This window comes from Loxodonta africana, chromosome 8 (assembly GCF_030014295.1).
Source record: "Loxodonta africana isolate mLoxAfr1 chromosome 8, mLoxAfr1.hap2, whole genome shotgun sequence".
NCBI lineage: Eukaryota > Metazoa > Chordata > Mammalia > Proboscidea > Elephantidae > Loxodonta > Loxodonta africana.
In genome coordinates, this window is record NC_087349.1 from 54,624,251 (window position 1) to 54,651,367 (window position 27,117).

Below are 27,117 nucleotides of genomic sequence, written 5' to 3' on the forward strand. Positions count from 1 at the left end.
AATCAACTAGGCAGCAAAGGGTTTGGATTTTTTTTTTTTTTTTTTTTTTTGGTGGTAAGGTGGTTAAAAGCTTGGCTGCCACCAAAAGGTTGGGGGTTTGAACCCAGATTAATATGTGAATTGATTTCTGTAAGCCTGCTGCCTTCAAGCTGATTCCGACTATAGCTACCCTATAGGACAGAGTAGAACTGCCCCATAGGGTTTCCAAGGAGTGCCTGGTGGATTCGAACTGCTGACCTTTTGTTTAGCATCTGTGGCACTTAACCACTGTGTCACCAGGGTTTCCAGTTTCTGAAAAGTCATACTGATTTTTATGAAGATCTTAATTCTCAGAATGGAATTGGAGAGGGTAGAAGCTTATTTAGGTTGTTTAACTGAGAATGAACAATTCTTCAAGATTTTGCAGGGCATTTCAATATTATTATTCCTTTTTTTCTCACTGAAAGGACACACTTTATTCAGACATAAACCACAGAAAGGCAATAAACAAGAAGAAGGAGGTTAGCTTAGTGGTTTTGATATTTTATGTGACTTTAATGCTTCTTCTCAAAGTAAAAACGAAGAGCAAACAAAAGCCAACAATAAACAAAATTAGAAAGAATGTTGAAAATGAGCATTTATCTAATCTGTCCAGCATCAAACAGTATATGAGGCAGAACTAAGGCAAAAAGTCAAGCCTTAGATATATAGTCTAGGGCGAGTTATACCACTTCATGATGTTTACTGAAATATGCCTTTGTTTCAAAATTTTTAATAAAAAAATTCACAAGGACCCGTAGAATCATCATTTGCACCACCTCTCCTTAGTAGTTACAATAAAATAGTTTTGGCTGATGTTTAAGTTGTTGGTGGGAAGTTCAGTATGTTTATCATTCACCAGTGTCCACATGGTGAAATCAAGTTATGCAATTAGAAGATGACATCCATAATGGCATCCTTGTGCTCCCTTCCAAAAGATGGAGTCCCAGGTAGAAATTTGTGTATAAGTCTAACATTTGAAATCGAAAAAAAAATTAACAGTAACCATTTGAAGGAAAAATAATGGAATTAAAAAAATGAATGATCATTTTTATAAATCAAGAGGTTTACAAATTGTCCAAACTATAGCAAAAGGATTCAAGATTATTGAAACATCCATTTCTTACAGGAGTACTTGTTCCTCACCTTTTTGATAAGGAAATGATTTAAGCACTGAAACTTGCTTTCAAGTAAACAGTTGCTAATATTTTAAATTCATGCATATATCTTTAAAATTCCTTATAAACAGAAAATAAAGCTAGAGTAAATTGTTTATAATAAGTCAAATATCAAAAATGAAATTTTTTGTCTTTGCAAATCTTCCCTAGATTCTGACTTTTGTAGAAGCACAGTTTTGTTGGCCTGACCTCAATTTGTCATGTATATCTAACCTGTACCATTCCTGGTGGATATTTCCATATTTTATTTCATTTAGAACTTCTTATTACCAAGACTTGGCAGATCAGTAAGGACTGAAAAAGTCCATCTGATACAGTTTGTGCAGATATGCTATTTGAACACCAGAGGGCAGAGGGGACTCTGTAAATGTATCTGTGTATCCTCGACTCCCCAGGCGTAGTAACATTGTAGAGTAGTGGTATCATGGTAATGTTAAGAATTTAGTTGGACTTTATGTCACAGGAAGTACAGCATTCTATCAAAACTAAAAATTAAAGTACCTATGGCACGCTGAAAGTTGTAGTGTTTATTTAATTTAGTTATAATGTCAACAGAAGATACTGTTGAGGGGAACTTAGAATTCAAGATTAAGAACAATAAAAAAAAAAACAGAAAATAAAAAAGCCAAGATGATTTTAATAGTCTGCTTAAAATTTTTATCTTAAGTGTAAAGGGGCTTTCAAAAATGTTCTGACCATTTCATAGAAAGCCAGTTATTCAGCAATAGCTGATTTTCAGACATAGGTCACCGGGCCTTTCTTCCTAGTCCCTCTTAGTCTGGAAGCTCCACTGAAACCTGTTCAGCATCATAGCAACATGCAAGTCTCCACTGACAGACAGGTGGTGGCTGTGTGCACGAGGTGCATTGGCAAGGAATAGCACCCAGGTCTCCCATATGAAAGGCAGGAATTGGTGGATCTAAATTTAATCCCAGCCCTAGCACTTCATAAGCTAAGACCTTGAATGTGTGCTTAACCTTGATGGGCTTTTTCTTATCTATAAAATTGGGATAATGAATATCTACCCCATCATGTTGTCATAAAAATGTAATGAAATAATATCTACGTGCTTATCGCAGGATGTGGATCATGAGTGTTCAATAAGGTTTTCTGACAAAACTTTCTGAACTGGAGGTTTGTAGAAAATAGGATGAATTACAGCTTCACTTGAAAAACAAACTGAAATTAAAAAAAAAATGAGAGAATGCCAAGAGATCATGTAAAAACAAATGCAGTTAATTTTAGTTAGGGAATTCAATAGTTTATCATGTTATCAATCGGGTGTATGGGAGAGAAGACTGTTCAGAAAACTCCAGCCTTTCTCTTCATTCTGCCGACTTTGGGGATATATTGGAAAAGTTACTTAATGTTATTTTGGGCATCAATTTTCTCCTTGTAAAATGCAGGTAAATTATATGCTACGTTGTCTCTATCTTATATTCTAGTTCTTACATTCTCAAATTTATAAATGCAATTAGTTGATATGCCATTAAATTACATTTTTATAATTTTATGAATGCAAGGTTATCGAAAATGGAAATTAATGTATTTATCATACAAAGGTAGTTTATGAAAAACACACGTGTAACAGAATCTCATAACAGATATATGATGTTCCTATCTTCAATATCAGCATTTCAAATGTAAAATATAACTAGAAAACCAAAGTAATAGCAATGTATGCAAGTCAAAACTATCGCTAAGAAAAATATCTGACTAAAGAAGCAATGAAGTAAAGAGACTATACATTTATACATTATTTGGTCCTGGTAATTTCAAAGAGAACATAGAACTTTGTTGCTATTTGCCATCAAGTTGATTATGACGCATGGCAATCTGATATGTGCAGAGTAGAATTGCTTTATAGGGTTTTCGAGGCTATGTCCTGTCTGAAGCAGATTACCAGACCTGCCTTCCTAGGTGCTTCTGGGTAGATTCAAACTGCTAACCTTTGAGCTAGTAGTCGAGCATGTACCATTTGCACCACCTAAGGACTAATTACTTGGAAATGATTAATTTCCTTTGACTACTGTAGCTTTCTAGATACTTCTTGAAAACTTGTCAGTAGGAATGGTCATCACTATTCTTACAGACACCAATTGGGAAAGTTTGGTCAATTCAAATGTTAAAAATATTATTTTAATAATAATAGCATTAATATAGTTAATGCTATTATTATATCATTAATGCCTTTCACAAATTAATTTAGGCTGGCTTATGTGGTTGCTCTCTATCTAAAACAAGCATAGATATAACCCTAGTTGAATTCAGAACAACAAGAAACCCTTTTTAACCAAAACCATAAAGCAAAATTGTCATGGATTGAATCATGTCCCCCCAAAATGTGTATTAACTTGGCTAGGCCATGATTCCTGGTACTGTTGTCCTCCAACTTGTGACCTGGTGTGATTTTCCTTTGTGTTGTAAATCCTAATCTCTGCCTGTGGTCAATGAGGTAAGATTAGGTTATGCTAAAGAAGATTAGGGTAGAATGCAACGCCTGACTTGAGGGAGACAGGTTTTTGGCAACACCCTTACTCAGGTCACAGCTCTGATCTGATGTAAGGGAAGTTTTCCTGGGGTGTGGCCCACATCACCTTTTATTTTACAAGAGATAAAATGAGGAAGAACTGAGCAGAAAGGAGAGGGACCTCACCACAAAGAAGGAAGTGCCAGGAGCAGAGTGCACCCTTTGGACCCAGAGTCCTTGCACAGAGAAGCTCTAGACCAGGGGAAGATTGATGACAAGAACCTCCCCCAGAACTGACAGAGAGAGAAAGCCTTCCCTAGGAGCTGGTGCCATGAATTCAGACTTCTAGCCTCCTAGACTGTGAGAGAATAAATTTCTGTTCGTCAAAGCCATTCATTTGTAGTATTTCTGTTATAGCGGCAATAAAAACTAAGACAGAATTTGGCACTGGGAGTGGGGTGCTGCTCTAACAGATATGTGCAATGTGCAAGTGCTTTTGGAATTGAGTAATGAGTAGGGGCTGTATGAGTTTTAAAGTGCCTAACAGCAAAAGCCCAGGTTGCCTTGAAAAGACTGTCGATGGAATTGTGGACATTAAAGACTATTGCAGTGAAGAGAGCTGTAACACTGGAGGTGGTGGACATGGCAAGAAGCAGCAGCAGAGAGCAAGAGCAGCAACAAAATCAGGAGATAGTGTGGGGACTGACCTAGGAAGCAAGAGAGCTGAGGGCCTTTGCACAGGAGGCTTCCTGGTGGAGTGGGATGGCTCTGGGTGCTGATCAGGGAAGCTAGGCTTACCAACTCATGGAACAAGATAGCTGAGTGCCTTATGGCTGAGGTTTAATGTCAGAGTACGGTGTCTCCAAGCACTTATCAGTAGAGCTGAAGAGCACTGGAACACTTGCCTGAGCAAGGCAGATGCCAGTTCAGTCCAAAAGGCCCAATGGGCTGAAGGCCAAGGAACCAGGAAGCAGAATCTAAAGGGACAAGGAACATGGGAAGCAGAGCTGCCTCATTCTCAAAGGGTAGGGCCATGACTTCTGGTGTTTCAAAGTGTGGGGCCACAGCCTCTTAGATTTCAAAGAATCAGATCTTTACCAACTCGGTTCCAGTGTGTGGGGCTGCCTTTCATGAGTGCCAGTGGGATGGGGCTAGATCTGCTGCTGCCCAAAGCTGAGGGGGAAGAGCTGTCAAGCCCAAGGTGCAGAAGAATAGGGTTGGCTGGGGCCAGTGGGGTAGAGTCAAAACTCAGACGGACTAGGAGAATGGTGTGCCCAAAACTGAGGGAGTGGAGTTGCTGTTCAATTGGGCCTGTAAGGCAGAGCTGAAGCCCAGGGCAGAGGGGCCTCCACCCAGAGTCTGAGGAGTATGGCCAAAATACAGAGTCTGGAAGGCAGGACCATTGCCTAAATGATCTCAAAGAACAGAGGATTATTTTTAAGCCTTGAGAGCTAATATAATGTGTCCTGCTGCCTTACTTGGTGTCTGTAATCCTTTCTTTCTCTCTAATTTCTCTCATTTATAATGGAAAATGTCTACCTTGTGCCTGTTTCATCATTGTACTTTAGAAGCAGATAACTTGTATTCTAGATTTCACTGATGAAGAAGAATTTTGCCCCAGGATGGAATTTAGACTTGGAGTTGATTTAAGACTTTTGGGATGGTATAATGGAGTGAATGTATTTTACACATGGCAAGGACATGAATTTTGGGGGGCCAAAGGTGGAATGTTATGGGTTGAATTGTGCCTCCAAGATGTGTATCAACTTGGCTAGGCCATGATTCCCAGCATTATGTGGTTGTCCTCCAATTTGTGACCTGACGTAATACACCTCTGTGTTGTAAATCCTAATATCTGCCTTGGTTAATGAGGCAAGATTAGGTTATGTTAAAGAGGATTAGGGTGGGATGCAACACTTTTACTCAGGTCACAGCCCTGGTCTGATGTAAGGCGAGTATTTCTGGGGTGTAGCCTGCATCACCTTTCATCTTACAAGAGGAAAAAGGAGAAAGAAGCAAGCGGAGGCGGGGGGGGCACCTCATGTTACCAAGAAAGAAGCTCCAGTACCACAGTGTGTCTTTGGACTCAGGGTTACTACACTGAGAAGCTACTATACCAGGGAAAGATCAGTGACAAGGACCTTCCCCCAAAACCAACAGAGAGAGAAAACCTTCCCCGGGAGCTGGTGCCCTGAATTCTGACTTCTAGCTCTTAGATTGTGAGAGAATAAATTACTGTTTATCAAAACCATCCACTGTGGTATTTCTGTTATAGCAGTGCTAGATAACCAACACAGAATTATATAAATTTTGAAAGTAAGTAGGATATTTTTGTCTAAGTTCTTCAGAATGACACAATCAAACAGATCAAAGAGAGTATGTAGTGGAGTCCTCCTGAGGGAAATTTGTTTTCTGTCTCCATTACCAACTATGGCTCTAGTGTGAGCTGTGGATGGAAATTAGTTACATGGTAATGTTTTTCCTTTCCCAAATATATACATATATGTATATATATTTCTTTGATAGTTTGGAAGTTGTGCACTTGCCAGGAGAGTCTTGTAAAATGTGAGTTGTCTTTAAGCCTTTTTAAAATTTCCAGCTCTTTCAGACAGAAGCAGGGAAAGTTGTGACAACAACTAATGACCTCCTCTGCAGCATTTCTGTCTTACACTATGATTGACAGATAATGCAATCTTGATGCATCAGCATGCAATCATTTTGATAATTATTTCCAATTCCTGAATATTACAGAATACAACTTCTATATCTACATATGCATATAATTTGCTATAATGAATGTGAATGTTTTCACCCACAAGTCCTTTCTCCTGAAATATCCAGATAATTGAAATTAAAAATGAAATAGTCTGAATGATCTCACTTTTTTTTTTTTGAAACAACCTCATGTACAAATAGTTCAGAATATGATGGCTTATGATATTTAATGCCTGGATACTAATATGAGTAAAAGTAACACCAACTAGAGCTCCTTTCTAAATTTTAACCACCGCACCCCCCCCCAAGAAAAAACACATAGTTAATCAGAGATCTTAGATGGAAAGAGAAAACAAATATAATTTAACATAAATTTCTTAAACACAGTAGCATAGTGTAAGGACTAAGAGAATGGGCTCTGCAGCCAAAGAATCTGAGTTCAAAGTCCAGCTCCACCACTAGCTCTGTGACTTTGGGGAAATTACTTTGCCTGAAATTCCTCATCAGAAACATGTTTCTCTCATGAATGGCATAATTCATTACAGTAGAGTTAGAAATACAATATGAGCATAAGATAATAATTCAAGCATTAGGCTGGATACATACTGTACCAGGTCGAGGATAAGGAATTCTTCCATCATATTGTACCCAACGATGGTCTGCACTTTCCTTATGAGCATACGGGCCATTAAAAACAGCCCTGATGTCAGCCATGCTATACACACAAACAGCTGAGCCTTTGAAGATGGAGCTGAAAGAAAGCAAGATTCGATTATTCACAGATTCATTCAACTGACATTTTTTGAGCACATACTATGTTCAAAATACTGTAGACAAAAGTGCCTGAGCACATACTATGTGCGAGGGAATGTAGAGTAAACGTGTCTATCCTCAAGGAGATTACAGCCAGTAATGCTAAACAAAGTATGATAAGAACTACACTGAGTACAAGTAATTACAAGAATCTATGGTGGCACATGGATGGGTAACCAGTAAAGGCTGTCGAGTAAGTTTTTAGGGAGGAGGTGACAACTAAACTGACACCAGTGGATAACTGGAATTATCTAGAAAAATTCATGGATAAGGAATAGTATAAAGGAAACAGTATTCTATTTATCCATATGCTCTTGAATTTTATTGAAACTATTATAACATAGCTCTTTCTAAAATGCTTAGAAAATAAAAAGTTATATTACCTATTTCTCAAAAAAAGGAAGAATCCTTTAAATATGTGGATAATCCCCTCACTTACCTATTTTTTTTTAAAGTGAGTGAATGACCATAAATGCATGCTATTAAATAAGTTCCTCATATGAGTTTAAACTACTTTAAAAATGTTGAAATAATCTTTGTTGCTCCCTGAATTTGAGTTTATGAATTATAATTAACTTATCCAATTCTTAAAGTTCATCATAATCACACAGGATGGGAGTCCACATTACTAAAAAAGCAGAGGAAGCTCTATAAGAATTCTGCACACGTATTACAAACTAACAATGAAAAGTGTTAACGGTCATCAGATGTTTCCCTTTTTGTTTTATTCCCGAAAATTAAAATCATTTTCCTTGAATCTAAAACATTCAGTGGTTTCTGATCTTAAAAAAGAGATCGATTATCCTTTCTGCTCTAAGAGAAACATTATTTCAGCATTATACAAAGAGCTAATGGTTCTCCGGCATAAGTATTTCAACTATTAATATTCTTGGAATGACATTAATGGGAAATATTGGGAAGTGATGGTAAACAGGCAGTTGGGGGAAAATTGGCTGCTAAATAAGTGAGGTGACACTCCCATCATGTGATCTACTTATGACATTCTAAAGCAATGATGCTTCATGCTTAATGGTGTCGCTGTTATTACAGGTTAATTGTGTCTTTTCATTGGACAAAGAATGTGACATACATCCCGACATTACCTCAGTCTTTAGGGCGGCATTAAAAAAAAAAAACAAAGCACACCGAGAACAAAGAATTGCCTTGTAACTTCACACCCTGGGTGGGCAGAAAGTTGCTAGATGAAAACTGTCTTGGGGCTACATTTCCCTGGCACCTATTTGTGCCTTGTGTGTAGGACACACAATGACTTCAAAGAAAGTCCTGTGGTTGGAAAGGTGCCAAAAGAACTAGGGCTGAGATACTTGAGTAATAGGCACCTGGTCTTCCTACATCTTTTTATATCCAAATGCAAATTAATGGGAAAAATGAAGTGCAAAATAGAAGCGTCTTAGGATATCTTTCTTTATTCTCATATGTAAACATTTACTTTCAGTATCTTTTAATAAATTAAATAGTCTTTTACTTGAAGATAATAGTGCATTTTAGTTTTTACATAACATATTGTGAACTAAATGAGGCTCAGACAACATAAGGAAAGTTAACTATAATTTACCTGCAAAATACTTAAAAAATTTACCCAAAAGAAGGCAATGAGAACATCCCTCTAATACCACTATCAATACCTCCAGTTCCTTCAATTACCAATATCAATATGCATGGATAAAGACTGATAGCATAGCTGTTCAAAAGACTGAAAAGTATTTCAAAGAATGTGTTCTAGGCAGTGTTATGTGTCAACAGTAAAGATCAAGTTTAAATTACCAAATTAAATATAATTAAGAGAGCAGTGGTTGCATATACATTGAGAAAGCTTCACAGATATTAGCACAACTTTTAAGAAAGTCAGTGTCTCAAGGACAAGTACTGGACAGTGTTACGCAGAAAGATGACGGGGATAAAGGGGCCAAAATTAGGAACACATCTTAAGTTTGAGTCCCATTTTTACTAATTAGCTTATCTTCTCTGAGCAAGTAATGCAAATTTCCTTTGCCTAAATAAGTAAAATTGTAAGATGGTGATAATAAGATCCACTCCCACCCTTATGAGATAATGGGGAAGTGCAAATAAGATAGCTTGATTTAAAAAGTCAAGAGCATCCTATCCCGCAATTATAGCCAAACCAACAATAGCAAGGCAGCATTTATTTACTGAAAACTCTGTGATAGACAGTTCGGAAGTACAATTACAATGTATATGCATAAACTTCTTGACCTAGCAGCTCTAGTCTGGGAATTTATCCCACAGATATGCTTGCTGCTGTGGGGAATGGCACGCATACAGTGCTAGTCACTGCAGCATTATTTCTAACAGCAAAGTTTTGGAAGTAACAGAAATGCCCATGTACAAGGCACTGGTTAAATAAATCAAGGTAGTTAATATAGATATTATGCTGCTGTAAAAGAACAAGGAGACTTTCCGTGTAGTGGTATTAAGATATTCCTGGGAGACACTAAGTGAAAAGGTAAAAGGCAGACATGCTACCTAAAGGGCAGGGACAAAAGTAATGTATAACTATATTGGCTTGGAAAACCTGGTGGCATGGTGGCTAAGTTCCATGGCTGCTAACCAAGAGGTCGGCAGTTTGAATCCGCCAGGTGCCCCTTGGGAACTCTATGGAGCAGTTCTACTCTGTCCTATAGGATCACTATGAGTTGGAATTGACTCGACGGCAGTGGGTTTGGTTTTGGTTTATACTGGCTTACATATACATAAAAATTCTCTAAATGGATTAAAAATATTTTTATGAACATACCTGGTTGTAGTAAAAACTCCATATACTACAGGATTTCTTTCATCTCTTGTGGGGAGTAAATAAATATCTTCTGTAAATGGGGAAAAAATGCATAAATGTTTATTTTCCAGTATTATAAAAGTGTTTTTTCTTTAATGATGCAATATTTATGAGACCCTAACGAGTGTGTAAAATTTAAGATAACAGTGAGAGTCACAATATTATGACTTAAGACATTATAGTTAAAAGAATGCTTTGCTCACTAGCTATATGACATTGATTTGAACATTTAACCCCTTAGGTGTTTGCTTGAATTATCTATAAATGAAATCGGTCATTGACAATCTCCATGACTTTTCCAACTAAAAGTATGTAAATTCATACAGAATAGGAACCTAAATCATAGGTTGTTTTTTTACCCTACAGTGTAAAGGCAGCATTGTGAAATAGTGTCAACTAATTAGTGTTCATTTTCCTTTTTGGTACAGTATGAAAATAGCTATGCCTGTAATCATTGCAGTATGGATGCTAAATTACTTGTGTAAATAATGTCCTTTGAAAGATTGCTTAAGATGTGGGTGTGCATTATACACAACATAAGAAGTCATCCATAAGTACTGGGTATATATTTTACTACTGTAAAATATAATACTAATAAAAGCACTTAATGTTTTGGATAATCTGTTTTTACAGTACATGGCAAAAACGCAAAGAAATTCAAGAAGATAAAAGTGAATGATGCTAAATTTACATACAATAACAACAAAAATCCATCTAGGATTAGCTTTGGGGGAGATAAGAAGGTAAAGTGAAAGAAGAGAATCTCTTCTAAGGCTCCAGAGTTTTCTATTGTTGAGTCAGAAGGACACAGGCACATGTTTGGTGAAACCTCCCGTGATGTCCAGCAGAGGGCGTCCATAGACTAAGGAACCCAAGTTCTTCCCACCTGAGAGAGTGGCTCCTTCCAAAGGGAAAGAAAACAGAAAATGCACAGGCTGAAAGCATCTTTATATGCTTTGATGTGTGCAAGCTTAATAAGGACCATTTCTGCAACCTGTAGTGAGCTATATAATAAGGCTTTGGGCTGAAATAAAGTAAATGTTGAATTACTTAGCAAGGCTTTGTTAAGTAAGAAGGAATGTGCAACTTACGAAGCTCATCAAAATGAGTATCTGCCCCATCACTTCCCGGAATTGAGCAAATCAACCTGGCCTTAAGAAAAGTTGTCCATTTATTTATCAGACTGCGTTGTCCTCCTACATCATTCTGACAAAAAGGAAGAAAAAAAAATAAAGATTTACCAAGATGATTGTATTACCAACTGAAACCAGTGCTGTTACAGGTAGTGTCTTATTAATGTTATTGTTTAAAAAGACACAGAGCCTGTATATTTAGTCCTTGAACTTTCTTTTTGAGGAGAAAGGCATTTTTGTCCTTCAACAATAAACATTTTTCTCATGGTTAAATAAGTGCAATGTCGGCAGTTTAGCTCTACTGTATGAGAAGTTGGAGAAAGGCAACAGTAAATAAGATGGGCTTGGATTCAAATACCATCTCTGCTAATGTTTTGCTCCATGACCTACAAAGGTTGTTTGATTCTCCAAGTCTCTATTTTCTCATCTATAAAAAATTAATGCCTTGAAATATGGTTATAATGATAATTAAATGGAATAATATATGCAAATTGCTTAGCACAGTGCCAGGCAACTTGAGTTCAATAAATGCTAGCACTGACGTGGACACATTATTCATATCTTTAAGATCAATGTTTGCATTCTTTAGAAATATGCCTCCTTATAGATTTAAAAATAGCCCTTCCCAAATTCAGTTCCCTACTAAATATTAAAACAACATAATCATATATATAATAAAATACATAAAAAGCAATCTTAAGTTTCAAACACTAATCTACATTTTTCCATACCTTTTTTTTATCTAAAATATCTCATTAAAAATATTCTTTAGGCATTTAGAAAAACACAAGATTTAAATCAATTAAATAGAATAAACATGGTTATGCTATTCGATAACGCCACAGAAGAAGATGCTTTTCTTCTTTTTAAATTAATACGTCCCTGTGATCACAAAATTTATGATTTTTTTATTTGACTCAACTACCACATTTTTATGCAAATAACACATGTGTTATACATTTTTTGCCAACTTTGCAATCCCCCTCGCTATTTTTGTAAGTGAGCTAGGCTGTGTGTTACGTTTGCGGGCATGTTATTTACGTTGGCACGTTATTTGTGAAAAAATATGTAGCTCTGCTGTGCTCATAATAATACAAATGAGACTATTTCATGAAATAAATATATTAGGTACTTAAATTTTGGTTCACAAAAATCACTTTTGGAATCACTTTTTCCATTAATGTATTTAAATTTAAGTATTTTTATAAATTAGAGAAATTTTTTTTATCCCTCAGGGAATCTATGTTCTGTAAAGTTGATAAAAAGTTAACTTTCAAGTTATGTTTCAAGACTGAATATTTAGCAACTGTCTTTCCCATGCTTGTATTTTACCTCTGAAAATGAAATCAGAGAAAAGCATCTAGATGACTACTCCAAACAGGAGAATCCAGTGCTGTCTAAATATTTGCTATCCTTGAAGAAAAGGGGAAAAAGGGCTTGGGGAGCAAGGGAGGGTGGTATATTATGTAGAGAGATCCCTTTTACTGTTACTATAAAAAAAATTACTATAGGTAATGTGAAAATCCAATTTCTCGGCTGGGTTTTTTTTTTTTTTTTAAAGATATTAATGGAAATTCTAAGAAGACTCCTAGATGTGTGGGATTGCTAAGAAAACAAGTAAACACCTCGAGACTAGAGACTATAAAAAAAAAAAAAAAGAGACTATATCTATCCTTAAATCCTTAGAACCTCACACTAAGGGTGGACCTATTGTGTGTGATCCCACAGTGGATCGTTCTTTACACTTCCCTCCTAAACACCAGAATAATTTTCCGTAATAATTCTTTAAAAATAAGTGCTGATCATTATTTTCCTATGTTTACAACAATCTACAATTTAAGGGGAAGAATAATTTTCAAACTTAAAGATATTATTCAAATTCAATACAGTCTATCATGAATAAACCTAAATTTGCACTTAATAAACAAAAATATAACACCTCACAGTTTGCACTACGTTTCACTGTTTTGTAGTGGTTAAGTGCTACAGCTGCTAACCAAGAGGCTGGCAGTTCGGAATTGACTCGACGACAGTGGGTTTTCACTGTTTGAAATTTGAAATGATTCAAAATCACTTTGGATTTACTTGTGGAACAAACGTACGTAGTTGAGTTCAGGTGTATTGGGGGTTAAGTGTACAGGTACATATACATATAAATACACATACATGTATAGAAACCAAAAACGAACCACAGCCATGGAGTCAATTCCATGGCAACCCCACGTGTTACTGAGTAGAACTGCTCGATAGGGTTTTCTTGGCTGTAAACTTTATGAAAGCAGATTGCCAGGCCTTTCTTCAAAAATGCCACTGGGTGTGCTCAAACTGCTAACCTTTAAGTTAGTAGTTGGGTGCAAACCACTTACACCACCAAGGGGTCTTACATACAAATATACATAATAGAAACACAATGGTAACCCAACAATGTTTAGAACTTAGATCATCCGAATATTTTGCAGGCAGGAGTATTTTATCGTTGATACTGTTTAGAGTTGCTGGAATCTGATTATAATAAAAAGTACAATAGCTTTTAGTTGGCTTTCTAATAGTTTTGAATTCTTACCAGAATATGTAACCGCTTCTCCCTTGCACTCATAACCCGATTGGAATATGTCATTAACATCCTATTTGGCAAGTGCTTAGTAAATACATGTTTAACAGTTAATAAACGACTACCAATACAAGAAAAAGTGATAAAAGTCTTTAGAAAGGCAGGTTGAGAGCCAAGGAATTTGAGTCTCCTCTGAAATTTCTTTTTACTGGAGAAATAAGGAAAGGAGTCACTGAAGAGTTAGATTTAATACTAAGTTTTAAAAAAATAGATGGAGCTCAGACGTGTATAGACTGGTTTAGGAAATAGTCTAGGTGCTGAAAACTAGTGGGAAAAGACAACAGATAGAAAAATCCAAGATATATATGGAAAACCAGGACTAATCTGGGTTAAATGATGACTGGGATAAACTGAAATAGTGGAGGATAATGTTGTAAATGTCAGTTGAAGTAAGATCAAGGAAGGCTTTAAAACCAGGCCAAGGTGTGTATAAACTCACTGCTGTTAAGTGGATTCCGACTCAGCGACCCTACAGGGCAGAATAGAACCGCCCCACAGTTTCCAAGGAGCACCTGGCTGATTTGAACTGCTGACCTTTTCGTTAGCAGCTGTAGCACTTAACTGCTACGCCACCAGGGTTTCCAAGGTGTGTGTATGTTATTAAATACACAGTAAAGAATTACTAGAACATTTAGTAAATAGCAGAGAAGCAAAATAATCAGTTTAAAGAAAACGAATGTATAATAAACTCTAGATACTAACAAGCATGTCTGTAATTACTCTTAAAATTTTGTTATATGGTACTTCTAATGTTGCTCAATAATAATATTTCAGCTAGCTATTGGATGAATTAGATGCCTGTGGATGTGAAGGCATATTTAATCTAGACATTACTTCTATTTTTAATGCTAATATCCCACAGATCAGTTCATAATTGTAAATCTAGACGCTAGTATGAATGGGCAAAAATAATTGTTGTTTCCTCCTAATGTAATAACGAATTTTGTGTTCATGTAGGATTACAGTGAGATAATGTATATCTGGAATTATTCAGAAATAAAGAGATTTTTTAAGTGAATTTAATTAATGAATTTATTAGTGACTTAATTTAAAAAGACCAGGCAAATTATCTCATCTGCTCATGACCCTTGACTTCTATATTTTTAAATTTACATATCTAGCCTTTATATTTTTTCTTCAGCAGAACCCTAATTGTACTAATCAGAACCCTAGTTCAAACCTTTTTTCATTTTATTGTATTCTTCTCACATATTTATGGTATTTATAAAATATTTTTTGAGAGAGATCATAATGAATACTAAAAATAGTGTTGATTGAATATACATAGAGAGACATACCAGCTATCATAAACATAATGCCAGAGACTTTGGTTTATTTCTTTACCCCTAGCATGAAATAGGCACTCAAATTATTTTTTTTTACTGAATAAGTAAACATACACGGACTATTCACTCAACAACATTCTTTTATAACAGGTGTACACATCACTTCTTTATTATAAAATATGACTGAGCATATTTTAAAAAAATTCTATTAGAATGTAAAGATTGCTGAAATGGTAAATGTTTTGCTACCTATATATTTACCACAGTGAAAAACTCAAAAAATTTGAAAATTCTATTAGGTAAAAGTGACAATAAATCTCCACTCTCAAACATTGTCCCCTTCTCTATTTGCAATTATCGCTCATATCCTATAATAAGGATAACCATGAAAAATTCTAACTATTCTACTAGCTCCAGCTTTGTTGGGTAGAAAAGAGATACATGCTTGAATTTTTTCTAAACCTGAGAAGTGAAAATTACAATCTTTGAACAAAAGAATCTTTAAATTCTCTTGCCTACCCATCAAACAGCCTTCCCTGGTCCCTAGAGGAATAAAAAGATTAAAAAAAAAAAAAAATTCAGGTCAAAGATGAAAGCCACCTGCTGTCAGTAAGGAATCAAATATAGTTTCAGGGATAATAGCTCTCAGGAATGGATTATAAGCATTTAACGACTGGATAGTAACTCTTACAGACATCCAGAAGCATGACCTGGGATGGCAAAGTTCAATTCACATGGAGTTGTATTTCTGCTGTGGGGAAGTGTCAGTTGACTGACTTTGTTGACCAGCTTTCAGTTCCAGGATTTGTTTGCAAATCCACACAATCCCCCCGGAGAACTTTAAGCCCAGAAGAGGACTGAAAGGGTGGTAACCACTTTTGTACTAAATTGTCACCTCCGTGCTTATTTTTGTGAGGTTCTAAAGAACACAGCAGTCTCAATAACACAATAGATTTATTATTGAGATGTCAGAATCAGCAGCTCTTAGTCACCACCCACTTCTATGTGTCTCCACTCTATTTATCACAACCTTTTTGTGTTCAGGTTGCCAAAAGCGTTGACATCCTCTACACAAAGATGCAGATGAAAGTAACAAAGAAATTAAATGTAAACAAGCCTGACCGCATGTGTTCAATCTGGGTGGTGAGTACAGGGGGTGTCTGTTGTTTTCGTCTCTGTAGCTTTTTATGTGTTTAGAATATTTCTTAATGTTAATGTGACTAATAAAAACAAAATAAAACAAAAAAAAACACAAATTAAAAAAACAAACAAAATACTATTTGTGATCCTTCAACACTTTTAAAATCTAGTACCTCTGACTCTTCCAGTTGGGTGATTGTTGAATTTATGAAATACTATTTTTTTTTTTTTTTTATGATCTACTAATCATAGTATCTACTAATGGGTAGATTCACCACAAGGCAGGTTAATGGCAATTCCATTACTTTCTACTGTCTCAACAAACTCACATCCTTATAAATCTTACACAGACATGTAGAGTAGCTAGAATCTGTCACACATGAACTTTTATTGAGTGTATCTTTTGACCTTTGGGTTACTATGCCAGGTTCATCTGTTAAACATGGTTTGATCTGTATATACCATCTTCTTCAAGGATCTCTCAGCACTTTAGAAATATTGCCATTTTCACCTACATATTGGAAACAGAAGGATATTAGAAAATGTAATAATTGACTTACTGATCTTGTGTACTTAAACTCTGAATATTTTATAAATAATAAAATGTCCAAGTCATTTGAGAACATATCGCATATTATAATATGTATGTGCATTCAGTGATTTGTAACTGTAATAGTGAGTTTAAATTGAAGGACGCTAGGCTTCAATTTCTGTCTGGGGAATGACATACCTTAAGAACTGAAAAATATAATTTTTTTTAAAATGTTTTAACGTTGGAATTAGAGGCTATAAATTCTCCCTTGTTTTGGTTCTTTGCTCTTCAGTATCTTTCTGCAGGCAGGACAGTGGAATTTTCTAAAACACATTGAAAACCATAATCTATGCATTTTTTGCATGACATCCCTCTCTAGTTCTAACCATCAATAGCATTTAATCTCAGAAATTTTCATTTGAATTAATACTACCCATCTTCTTTAGAAGTATGATCTAAACACTACAATATTGTATATCAATAAAAATATTTTTCCACTACTAAAATATTAAGGCAAACACACAGGATTTCTATTATTTTTAAAAATTCAAAAAATAAGATTAGGACAATTTAGTACTTTTGTATTTTTAGTTTAATGCCTTTCATATTCAGATACATTATTTGTTTTCAGACATGTCATCCAATCTCCTAAAGACCCACACGTACTAGGAAATACTGACCATACCATCAGCAATGGACACTTCACAGGAATTGTCCAATTTACTTCTTTCTGTGCTGTCTCAACCTGCACGGAGAATCTTTCTTTGTAAACTAAATAAAAAGGGTCTTATGGGGTTGTATAAGTTAAAAATATCAACAAGGAGACTCCAGAATCAGGGTGAACTATTTTTAGAAGCTTGAAACTGATCAATATGGTAGAAACAGAAAGTAAAATCCAGAATAAAACCTAAAGAGCCTCGTTTCAAGCTGATGGCTGATATATTACAATCAATTACTACACTGAGAGGAAGAGCTGAAATGAGGATATTTTAGCACATTAAGTGAACTAATATAAGATAGTGAACTTATACAGATTGAATCAAATGAGATTATGCTTTACGTACTTTCCTTTTGAGCCCATGAAGCTTCTTTTACAATTTGTTATAACTTTGCTTTATGGAACTAGTTCATTAGGACACAAAAAAATTTGTTCTGATCACTAAAAAATAGAAGTGAAAAAAGATAATAATAATGATGATAATAATAAAAAGATGGAGTCAGGTTGTTTAGTCTTCACATAATATCATGGCAGGCAGCCAACTCAGGTAGCATCTAGAAACAAATGTCTCATCACTTATTTCCTTGAAAAACTGAGGTTATGGTGAGCATTTTCTTACATGAAAAAAAGAACTTCACAGGTATCTTTTCTCTTTAACAGAGTAAGATTTATTAGCACTTGCTCTTCACTGTTCTGGTTTTTAGTGCCTTTTCTGATACTTGCTAATCCAAAATAAACTCCAGACAGCTTGACAGCCAAGAAAGTATCGTCCTTTACGTCACCTACAAATAATCTTGAGACACTTTAGTATTAGGAAAATCAAACCTTTAAAAACTCAAACATCTAAGACAAAGTGGAGGGGAAGAAGAAACAAAAACAAAATCTTTTATGGCAGGTATTAAACACAGTGGTTTCTAAGGACAAATTCTGTACGGATTTTCAAAACAAAAAACAATTCTTTTCGAGAAAAAACCTCATGTTTAGAGATGACTGTGATTTGCTGTTGGAGAATACAAAGCACACAGAAAATGAGTACACATTTTTCTGACTAATTCAAAAACTTGTAAAGATTATTAGAAACTCAAGACTTGGGTAACACACTATGTTAAAGAATTCAGTTTGTGATATTCAGAATATTAAATTAGATAAAACTGGACATATCAAGTCATCTTCTTCAGGTAGGATCAGAGTTCACTAAATTAAAAATAAATAAATAAAGTTATAGCCAACAGCATAAATCCCTGCCTAGGAATTTCTCAGACAGGAAAACAGATGGAAGCACTGCAAAAGTACATCTGTAACTGGCGGGCTCTAAATCGCTCATTTGGGTTGTAAGTGACATTCAGAAAGTAAGCACAAAAGCCACAACTACCGGGAGATCAATAAATACAGAAAGTGTCATCAGACAAAAAACACCAATCTTCAAAGGCAGAAACTGTCCAGATAGGACCATATATCAAAACAGACAATGCAAGTGCAATCGAAGCAAAGGGCGATTAATTAGACCCCCAGGCAAGTTATGTGAAAGGGCCATCCAAACTGAATTCTTGGCACAGACAAAGGAAATACTGCAAAAACAAAAAAGAGAACTGGCATAACTTACAGTTGGGATCCTAAGTGGGATAGCTTAAGGAAGCTAATGGACAACACTTTAAAAAATGAATAGAACCCCAAAATAATGCAAAACAGCCTTGAAGTGGAAAGTTGCAAGCAAGCTTCACTGAAATGACTGGTATTTCCACACATTAATTTACAGGGTGGGTCTAAAGGGAAACGTACACACACACGGTAATAAACATCCCACAGCCATAAATAATGGTTTCTGAAAGTTCTAACCTGTCAAGTGAGTAGATACAAATCTATTCAGGCAGTTTATTTCATGCTGTTTCACCTCTTTGTTCAGTCAACATTTAATACCTCACCACAATGATCTTTGTAATTTACCATCTACTAGAGCAGTTCTGGTGGCACAGTGGTTAAGAGCTCAGCTGCTAATCAAAAGCCCAGCAGTTCAAATCCACCAGCTGCTCCTTGAAAATTCAATGGGGCAGTTCTACTCTGTCCTATAGGGTTGTGATGTGTCAATGGGTTTGGTTTCTTACTGGTTTTAGAGCAGTTCAAGGTGTAAGCCACATCATTTAGTGCTTTAAAATACTGACTGTTACGGAATTATAGAGCTTGGCAAAGACTTTAAACGTTATTCTAGGCTAAGCATCTTATTTTAAATATAAGAAAATTGAGAAAGCTATTTGAGCAAAAGTAATAACAGTACTGAAAACTAATTCATTAGGAAATATGTTCTACCAGGTACAACACTCAATATGTTGAGTTTGAAAGAGACTGTTTGGATATAGGTTGGTGTTCTCCTCAGGCTGTAATTGACCAATACAACCCTTTGAAATTGTCTTCTGAGTCAATTTCTTTACTTTATAGCCTCTCTTCCCATCTGCACCTCTTGTCAAAAATTTGCATTGTCTTCTAAATTGTTAACACTATTGTCACCAGCTATGGCTCCAAATTGTTTTAACTATTTCCAGAAATAAGATCCACTCTCAGAGGAAAACTTTTCTAACGTTGAGGGCAAAATAACAACAGCAGCTTAAACTTTAAGATTAATAAAATGTCATTTTCCTGGTAACTTTTGCTAGCTGAACTGTTCACTAACCCCCCAATACACACACACTACCATTTTCACTATTAAAACCTCTTACACTACTAAGCACACTTAGTTGACCTGGCACCAAAGGTGTGTATGTGAGTATATGTACGCATATGTGTGTATTTTTGAAACTAAACTCACTATAGTATGGCCATTTATTTATAGTATTTGTATGTCAATCTATTGCAAATAGGACAGGAACTTGTTGAAGCCTTCCACATGTATAATAGAATCAATATTTGCAGCATCAGTCAGTTCTACCTACAAACAGGGAAGATAAAGATTTCTGAGGACTGCTGAAATGTAATGTATGCTTTAAAAAGAAAACAATCATTATTGTGCTAATATTCCCTCTGTCATTAAACCCCAGGCACAATGTCCCTATTTTAATTCCTCAAATGTTTTCTCCTACTTCTAAGACTTCAAACATGCTTTTCTTCTGCCTGGAATATTCTTCTCCACTCTTGTCACCCTTGTGCTACGATTTCCCAATCATTTCCCAGATCTAACCGTTCTCCTACAGGCCTTCCCTAACCAATCTAAAGCCCACCCATTTTTTCTTATTGCCCCTTGTGATTTTTCCATTACAGTACTTATCACATTTTATAGTTATATGCTAATTTTTATATTTACTTATTTAATTTCTCTCTCACCTACTAGATTGTAAACTCAGTGAGTACAGCTATTATGTCTTTTTTTTTTTTTTTGACCTCTTCAAAACTGTTGTTTAACACAGTGTTATGCTCAGGGTAGGTTAGCAACGAATGTGTTAAATAAAGGAGTGCTGTTATAATCTATACCTATCTGAAAGTCATTAGCCGCATGAGGCTATTTAAATTAATTAAAATTAAATAAAATTCAAAATTCCTCAGTCACATCAGGCATATTTCAATTGTTCATTAGCCACATGAACATGAAATTCGATAGAGTCGATATAGAACATTGCCATCATCGAAGAAAGTTCTATTAGACAGCACTGGTCTAAACTAATCAATTAATAAAACAGTGGTTATAAGTTAAGGATTTTTTAGAAATCGACACTTAGATTCTATTTCAGAAATATCTGTTTAACTCACCCTTATCTCTTCATCGTTATTGTCTTCAAGACCTAACGTCTCCCAATCACAAATATTTCTCCATCCAGGTACATTCTTAAAATTGTTGCTAAATATATCAAGTCACTTCTCTGCCTAAAATGTTTTAAAATTCCTCAGTGCCTCCAGGATAGAGTTCAAACTCCTGAACATGAAACACAAGACTTCTTACTATCTCACTACTCCAATCTCAGGTGATATTCATCCCCATACAGTCCTTGCATTCCAGTTACAAAAAGATTTCACTGTTCTGTAAACAAAATGTGAACAATGCTGCTTGAAATGCCTGTCCTCCCCCTTTACTTATCATAGTCCTAAGCCTCCTGTAAGGAGCTGGTGGTGCAATGGTTAAGTGCTTGGTTGCTAACTGAAAGGTTGGCAATTGGAGCCCATCAGTGGTTCCATGGGAGAAAAGAGCTGGTGATCTGTTCTTGTAATATTTACAACATAGGAAACCCTATGGGGCAGTTCTACTCTGTCATATACGGTCACTATGAGTTGGAATCGACTCAAGGGCACACAACAACTCCTGTAGTACTGAGTTCAAGCATCACTTTCTTTGTAAATCATTTTCAATCTTCATCTAGTGCTCAGCATTCTTGGCTCCCAGCTCCATCGCATTATATTGTGATTATCTGTTTACATGTCTGTTAACTCTTACTGCTGTACATGTAGAGTGTCTTACTTACCTCCCAGTGTCGAGTGCAGTGCCTTTCATACATAAATCATCTTATGTTATGTTGTTGTTTTTGAAATAGTGAAACGATAAAATAATGAATGAATGGGTTAAAAAAAACTGTAAAGATCCACCCTTTTTAAAAAACTATCCTTTAGCCATTTTTTTGTGTAATTTTGCCTGTTTTCAAAATCTCCTACCCATCAATCACTACATCCCATTCAGTAATATATTTGGTGGTCAATAAAACAATATTTATCTTGGTTTAATAGCTGAAGGGTAAAAAAAACTCTTGTAAATGAGAAAGTTTTTCATGTGTGACAAAGGTTATCAGAGAAAAAAATGAAACAAATTAACCACAGTAATAAAAACACAATGAAGTTCAAGCATTTTCAAATAGGTACTGTGGGCATATCCAGGTAGAACAAAAAGTATCAAAGACTCTCATGTTACTAAAAAGCTTTGTAAACTCAAAAAGTGTACACAGTTTATTCTTAATTCTCTCTTTAACAAAATCTCTGCCTTCGTAGGTCATGGCTTATTTTTGATTGCTTGTATCTATCAAATACAATTTTGCTTCATAGCATAGACATGCACTTTGTTATTATCTGCTGAAAATAGAAAAGCAATATTATAATGACCCCATGGGGATCAAGGAAACCCTGGTGGCACAGTGGTTAAGAGCTATGGCTACTAACCAAAACGTCAGCAGTTCGAATCCACCAGGTACTCCTTGGAAACTCAATGGGGCAGTTCTCCTCTGTCCTATAGGGTTGCTATGAGTCAGAATCAACTTGACGGCACTGGGTTTGTTTTTTGGTTATGGGGATCAAACAAGAAACATCAAAGGATAATAAATTCAATATAATGTCAGAAGAAACTTTTTCATGTGAAAACCTAAAATATAAGAGAAACAATGATGCTATCACTGACTTTTAGTTAAACTTGTTATTGTTTTGTAGGACATACCACCTTTTTTTAAATTTCAAGGCATTTTTAATGTTGTCAGTGAATCTCACGTGCTTGCCGTGATCTAATCCTAAATCATTAAGTAAAAGTTAAGAATGTGAATATGTTGTGTTGCAATTAAGAAATTGCAAATAAAGCATTTAAAACCAAATATTGTAAACATGTGAACAATGGATCATATTAATAGGGGGAAATTCTGAAGATGGTGCTTACTTAAGACGGTGATTGAGAAGAGAGATACACTAACAAGCACTAACAAGAGAAGACCCTCTATTTTACTTTTTTTTTTTTAAGTACATTCATCCATCACATGTCCTTATTTGATCTTGCAATGTGTTAGTTTTTTATCCAAGGACAATAGCATGACAAAATCTTGGTGTGTGGCCTCAGAGCTTTTTGTGGTGGGAAGACTCATTTACTGCAACTCTTTCTACTTTTTCAGTTGAATAGGAGTTTGTTCACAACTTTATATAATATGCATTGTGAGATGCTTATATAGAGTCTATGACGGCACTGGGTGTTTTGGATTATACCTTTAAAATAAAAATTTATAAATGGGGAAACTAAAGTTTTCTTCATTTCTTCCCCTCTAAGACAACTTTCAGTATATTTATACTAGGCTAAAAACATTTCATTGCTATGTCAGTTGCATAAAATGGATTAGAACTATCAAGAAGTTAAGTATTGAACTAGCTCACAAAACAAACATTTGTTATACGTGTTTATCTGAAAGTGACTCTCGAAATACATTTAATTGATTGTAAATCTCTTAGGGCATATTTAATGTAGCTCATTTAGACAAAGTTTGTCAATCCAGAGCACAGCTTTTCAGGGTCATGCTACTGTTGTTATAAGGCATGCTTCAGTACACTAACACACTACAACAACCCCAAGCAACAGCCATTCATCTCCAGGCAAGAGGCTTCAAGAGAAATTACTGTGAATTCTTAGACTCTGAAAGAGTGAGGATGCTTTTAGAGGACTTGTCCCCTGGGGGTGAAGGGATCAGTGGGAGACAGCATTATTGGCCAGGGTAGTAGGTAAAGAAATGATCTGGGCTCAGAAGTTGGCCTCATTCAAAAGCCATGTTTTCATTAGCACTCTTAAGTGCAATAATGGTTTGTATTTCTGCCTCGAAAGTGTTCAGAAGCCTGAAGGCACAAATAGAGACAAAAAAGAAATAGGCTTAGATGGAAGAATATGAACAGTTTGTACAAGACTAGAGAAAGCTTCCCACTGAGAGTATTTATTAACTTAACAGCTCTTTCTCTTATTAACTAAGTTTACACTATCTATTTGAGAAAAGTTATTTCAGTGAAAATAAATCCAACTAAGAAAATTCAGAATAATACACTGGAATCAAAAGTATAAAGCTGGTAGCTTGATTTCTCTATAAAGTTTGTATTCACTCAAAATTAGAACTTTAATAGCATTAAGTAGAAAAATGTGTCTAATACAGTCTCTCTGCTTTCCTGTAATATATACATACATACATATATATGTACATATATGTAAACTATTACTATTAAAATAATTGCAATGTTGTTCCAAATAAATGTTTTGCATTTTGGTTTATATATTTATTTCTCACTATCCCATTTTTTCTCAGAACCTAATCCAGATTAATAGTCTAGAAAATATTTATTATAGTAATAATATAAACATATTTTCTACTTATTTTATCCATGTAAAGATACATATTTTTACATGTGTGATGTATGCTTTGATAAAAATACTGAATATAATTATTTTAGCATTTAAGCTACTACAGTGATTATGTTACATTGCTCTCAATTTTAAAGTAAGTTTATTTAGCGGTATATAAAAACATTTTAGCTTCCCACATCAGGACAGTGGAATGATCTTACTGGGAATAACAAAAACCTGCAAAGGAACAGCCCATCAATAAAAGAAGCAAGCTGCCAAAGAAGTCTAACTCATGCCCAGGCAAGAGCTCAGGCCCTGGAAAAATGTGCTGTAATATTTGAAAAACTTGAACTTTTTTTTTTTTTAACTTTTGGATTATTTATCCTGCCGATTTGTGAATAATCAGCAGTCACTTTTACTTTGACATTACATGGCTAATTGTTTCACATGTATACATTTTTGCCTTAAATAAGGTAAACATATCTTGCCTTACAAACTCTTCCAACTCGAGAAAGGATGGTCTTATCAGAGGTACTGCCTTCTTGAGATGATTCACGGAAAAAGAAATATATTTTATCATCATCTGGATTGTAGGTATCTGGTATGGGGAAAGTTCCAATAAATTTTGCTCCTGTTTAAGAGAAAATAAGGTATAAATTAAAATGTTGAAATAATTCAGCCAAAACAGTCCTGGGTCTTTCTGTATATAAAACAATTAGTAGCAGGATTAACAACAACAAAAAAAAGGAACCATGAGTTGAACAGGGGAAATAAAGTGTATACACAAATAAACATGGCACAACATAGAAATACATATTACCATAATGAGGTCCTGATCAAGCTCTGAAGGAACTCCAGAGTGTAGGTGACTTCTCATATGACTGCCTGATAGCCACGATTGCTACAACTCAACTAAATTACCTAAGAAGTCTCTTCAAATCTGGACATAAGTGATTTTATAATTTCCCAATATATGATGATGTCATTGATTTTTTGCCACAATGTTTTTGTAAGAAGCTTAGGAAAAACTACAAATAGATCTAAAATTTTGATATACTATAATTTTTTTTTGATACATTCTATGTAATAGCCAAATGGGGGGAGGGAATGGAAACAATGAACTGTGCTTTGGTTGACTCCAGTATAGGCTCTGCAGGCAGCCTCTCTGGGTTTACAACCTGGCTCTATCACTTAATGGAAAGATTACCTTAGGCAATAAGGTGGGAAGTGAAAAATATCAACACGGCCTTCTCTGGAGTTTTGCCCATGACCCTGGTTGCTGTGTACTCTAGCAAACATATAGCAAGTGGTCAATAGCCCGTTAAGGGAGGCTTCACGATAGCCTTCAATTGACAAAAGTTCTTGTTGGATTTCAAGTGGTGGGCTGGTTGAGTCTGTATCATCCCAGCCTCACTGGGTCAGCCTTGTATCTCCCACCCAGTCTCTTCCATGCGCAAAAGAGAAGGTATAAGTGGAAAAGAGAGAATGAGAAACATACACATGAACTTTTTGCCCTTGTTCTTTATTACTTCCCTGATCTTTTCCTGGCACTCTAGGACTCTTGTGTTCCTGCTAATCTCACTTTGGTAATAGATATGATCTTAGAAATTTACACAAAAATTAAATTTTAGGAAATTACAGAATTTTTTAAATTTTACTTCTTAATTAATATTAAACTTGGAAAGATCCATTAATAATTCTGCTCTAGGTTTTTTGTTTGGTTTTGTTCCCAGCCCCTCTTCCAAATTACTGATAAATCATAAACACTTGGTTTCAAATTCCTGATCAAAGTAAAAATCATTTTGTAAGCCAGAAATTTAACACTTCTTATTTTTAATTAAAATAGCAACTCTTTGTGGGAATAAGTTTTCCTACAAATGTGGCATTAGGATTTCATAAAATTCATGAAACCATATTAATATTTATTTAATTAGTAGCCTATTCAAGGCATTTAGAGCAAGAGAAACTTCTAGAATCAATGAACACAAAAAATGAATAAGGACTGACTTATCAAACTTATTACAATATGGGTTAAAGAAATATTGACATATGTTCAAGATGTGGCTAAGGAGAAAGGCTAGCCTTGACATTTCCAGTGGCTTGAAAAGAGATTGCCACAATGAATACAGAAATGGACAACGAATTGTGGGTTCCCACAGAAGGGACCAGTTTTACATAGAGCAGGAGTTAAAAATAATCTACAGAACTTTTGGAACATACGGATGTCCAAACCCAATGCCAACAAACAGAATGAAAATCTCCAGGTGAACTGGCATGTATATTTTAAACATATATAAACATATAAATAAATACAACTCTATAGGTGATTATGATAAGTATCTAAGTTTAAGAACCACTGACATAGACTACCATTTCATATACGGGAAAAGGGATATAGAAAGGTCTCATTAACTCAGGTCAATAACGCAGTTGAACGGATAGACATGGGGAATGAGAACTAAATAATAAAGTCAAAAATCTTAAGTAATCATTGTGAGAAACAAAGGGATAAAACAGAAACTATGCAGAAATTACAAGAACACTTGGCTTACTTTATGTTGACCAATATGTGAGCTTACAATGAGCATGGATGCAAGCAGAACTTACGATGGTATTTAAATTTAATTGAAATAGAAGTTATTC

General features: G+C 35.2%; 1 protein-coding gene across 1 annotated transcript in view; it reads right to left on the reverse strand.

Annotated features, from left to right (window-relative positions):
- Window positions 1-27,117, reverse strand: part of SEMA3D (semaphorin 3D) — a 184,805-nt gene that overhangs the window by 38,600 nt on the left and 119,088 nt on the right. Inside the window, exons 7-10 of the mRNA XM_064289934.1 lie at window positions 24,963-25,105; window positions 11,101-11,215; window positions 9,971-10,040; window positions 6,988-7,132 (exon numbers count right to left, since the gene is read on the reverse strand). Coding sequence (XP_064146004.1) covers window positions 6,988-7,132; window positions 9,971-10,040; window positions 11,101-11,215; window positions 24,963-25,105 — 473 coding nt within the window. The remainder of the gene's footprint in view (window positions 1-6,987; window positions 7,133-9,970; window positions 10,041-11,100; window positions 11,216-24,962; window positions 25,106-27,117) is intronic.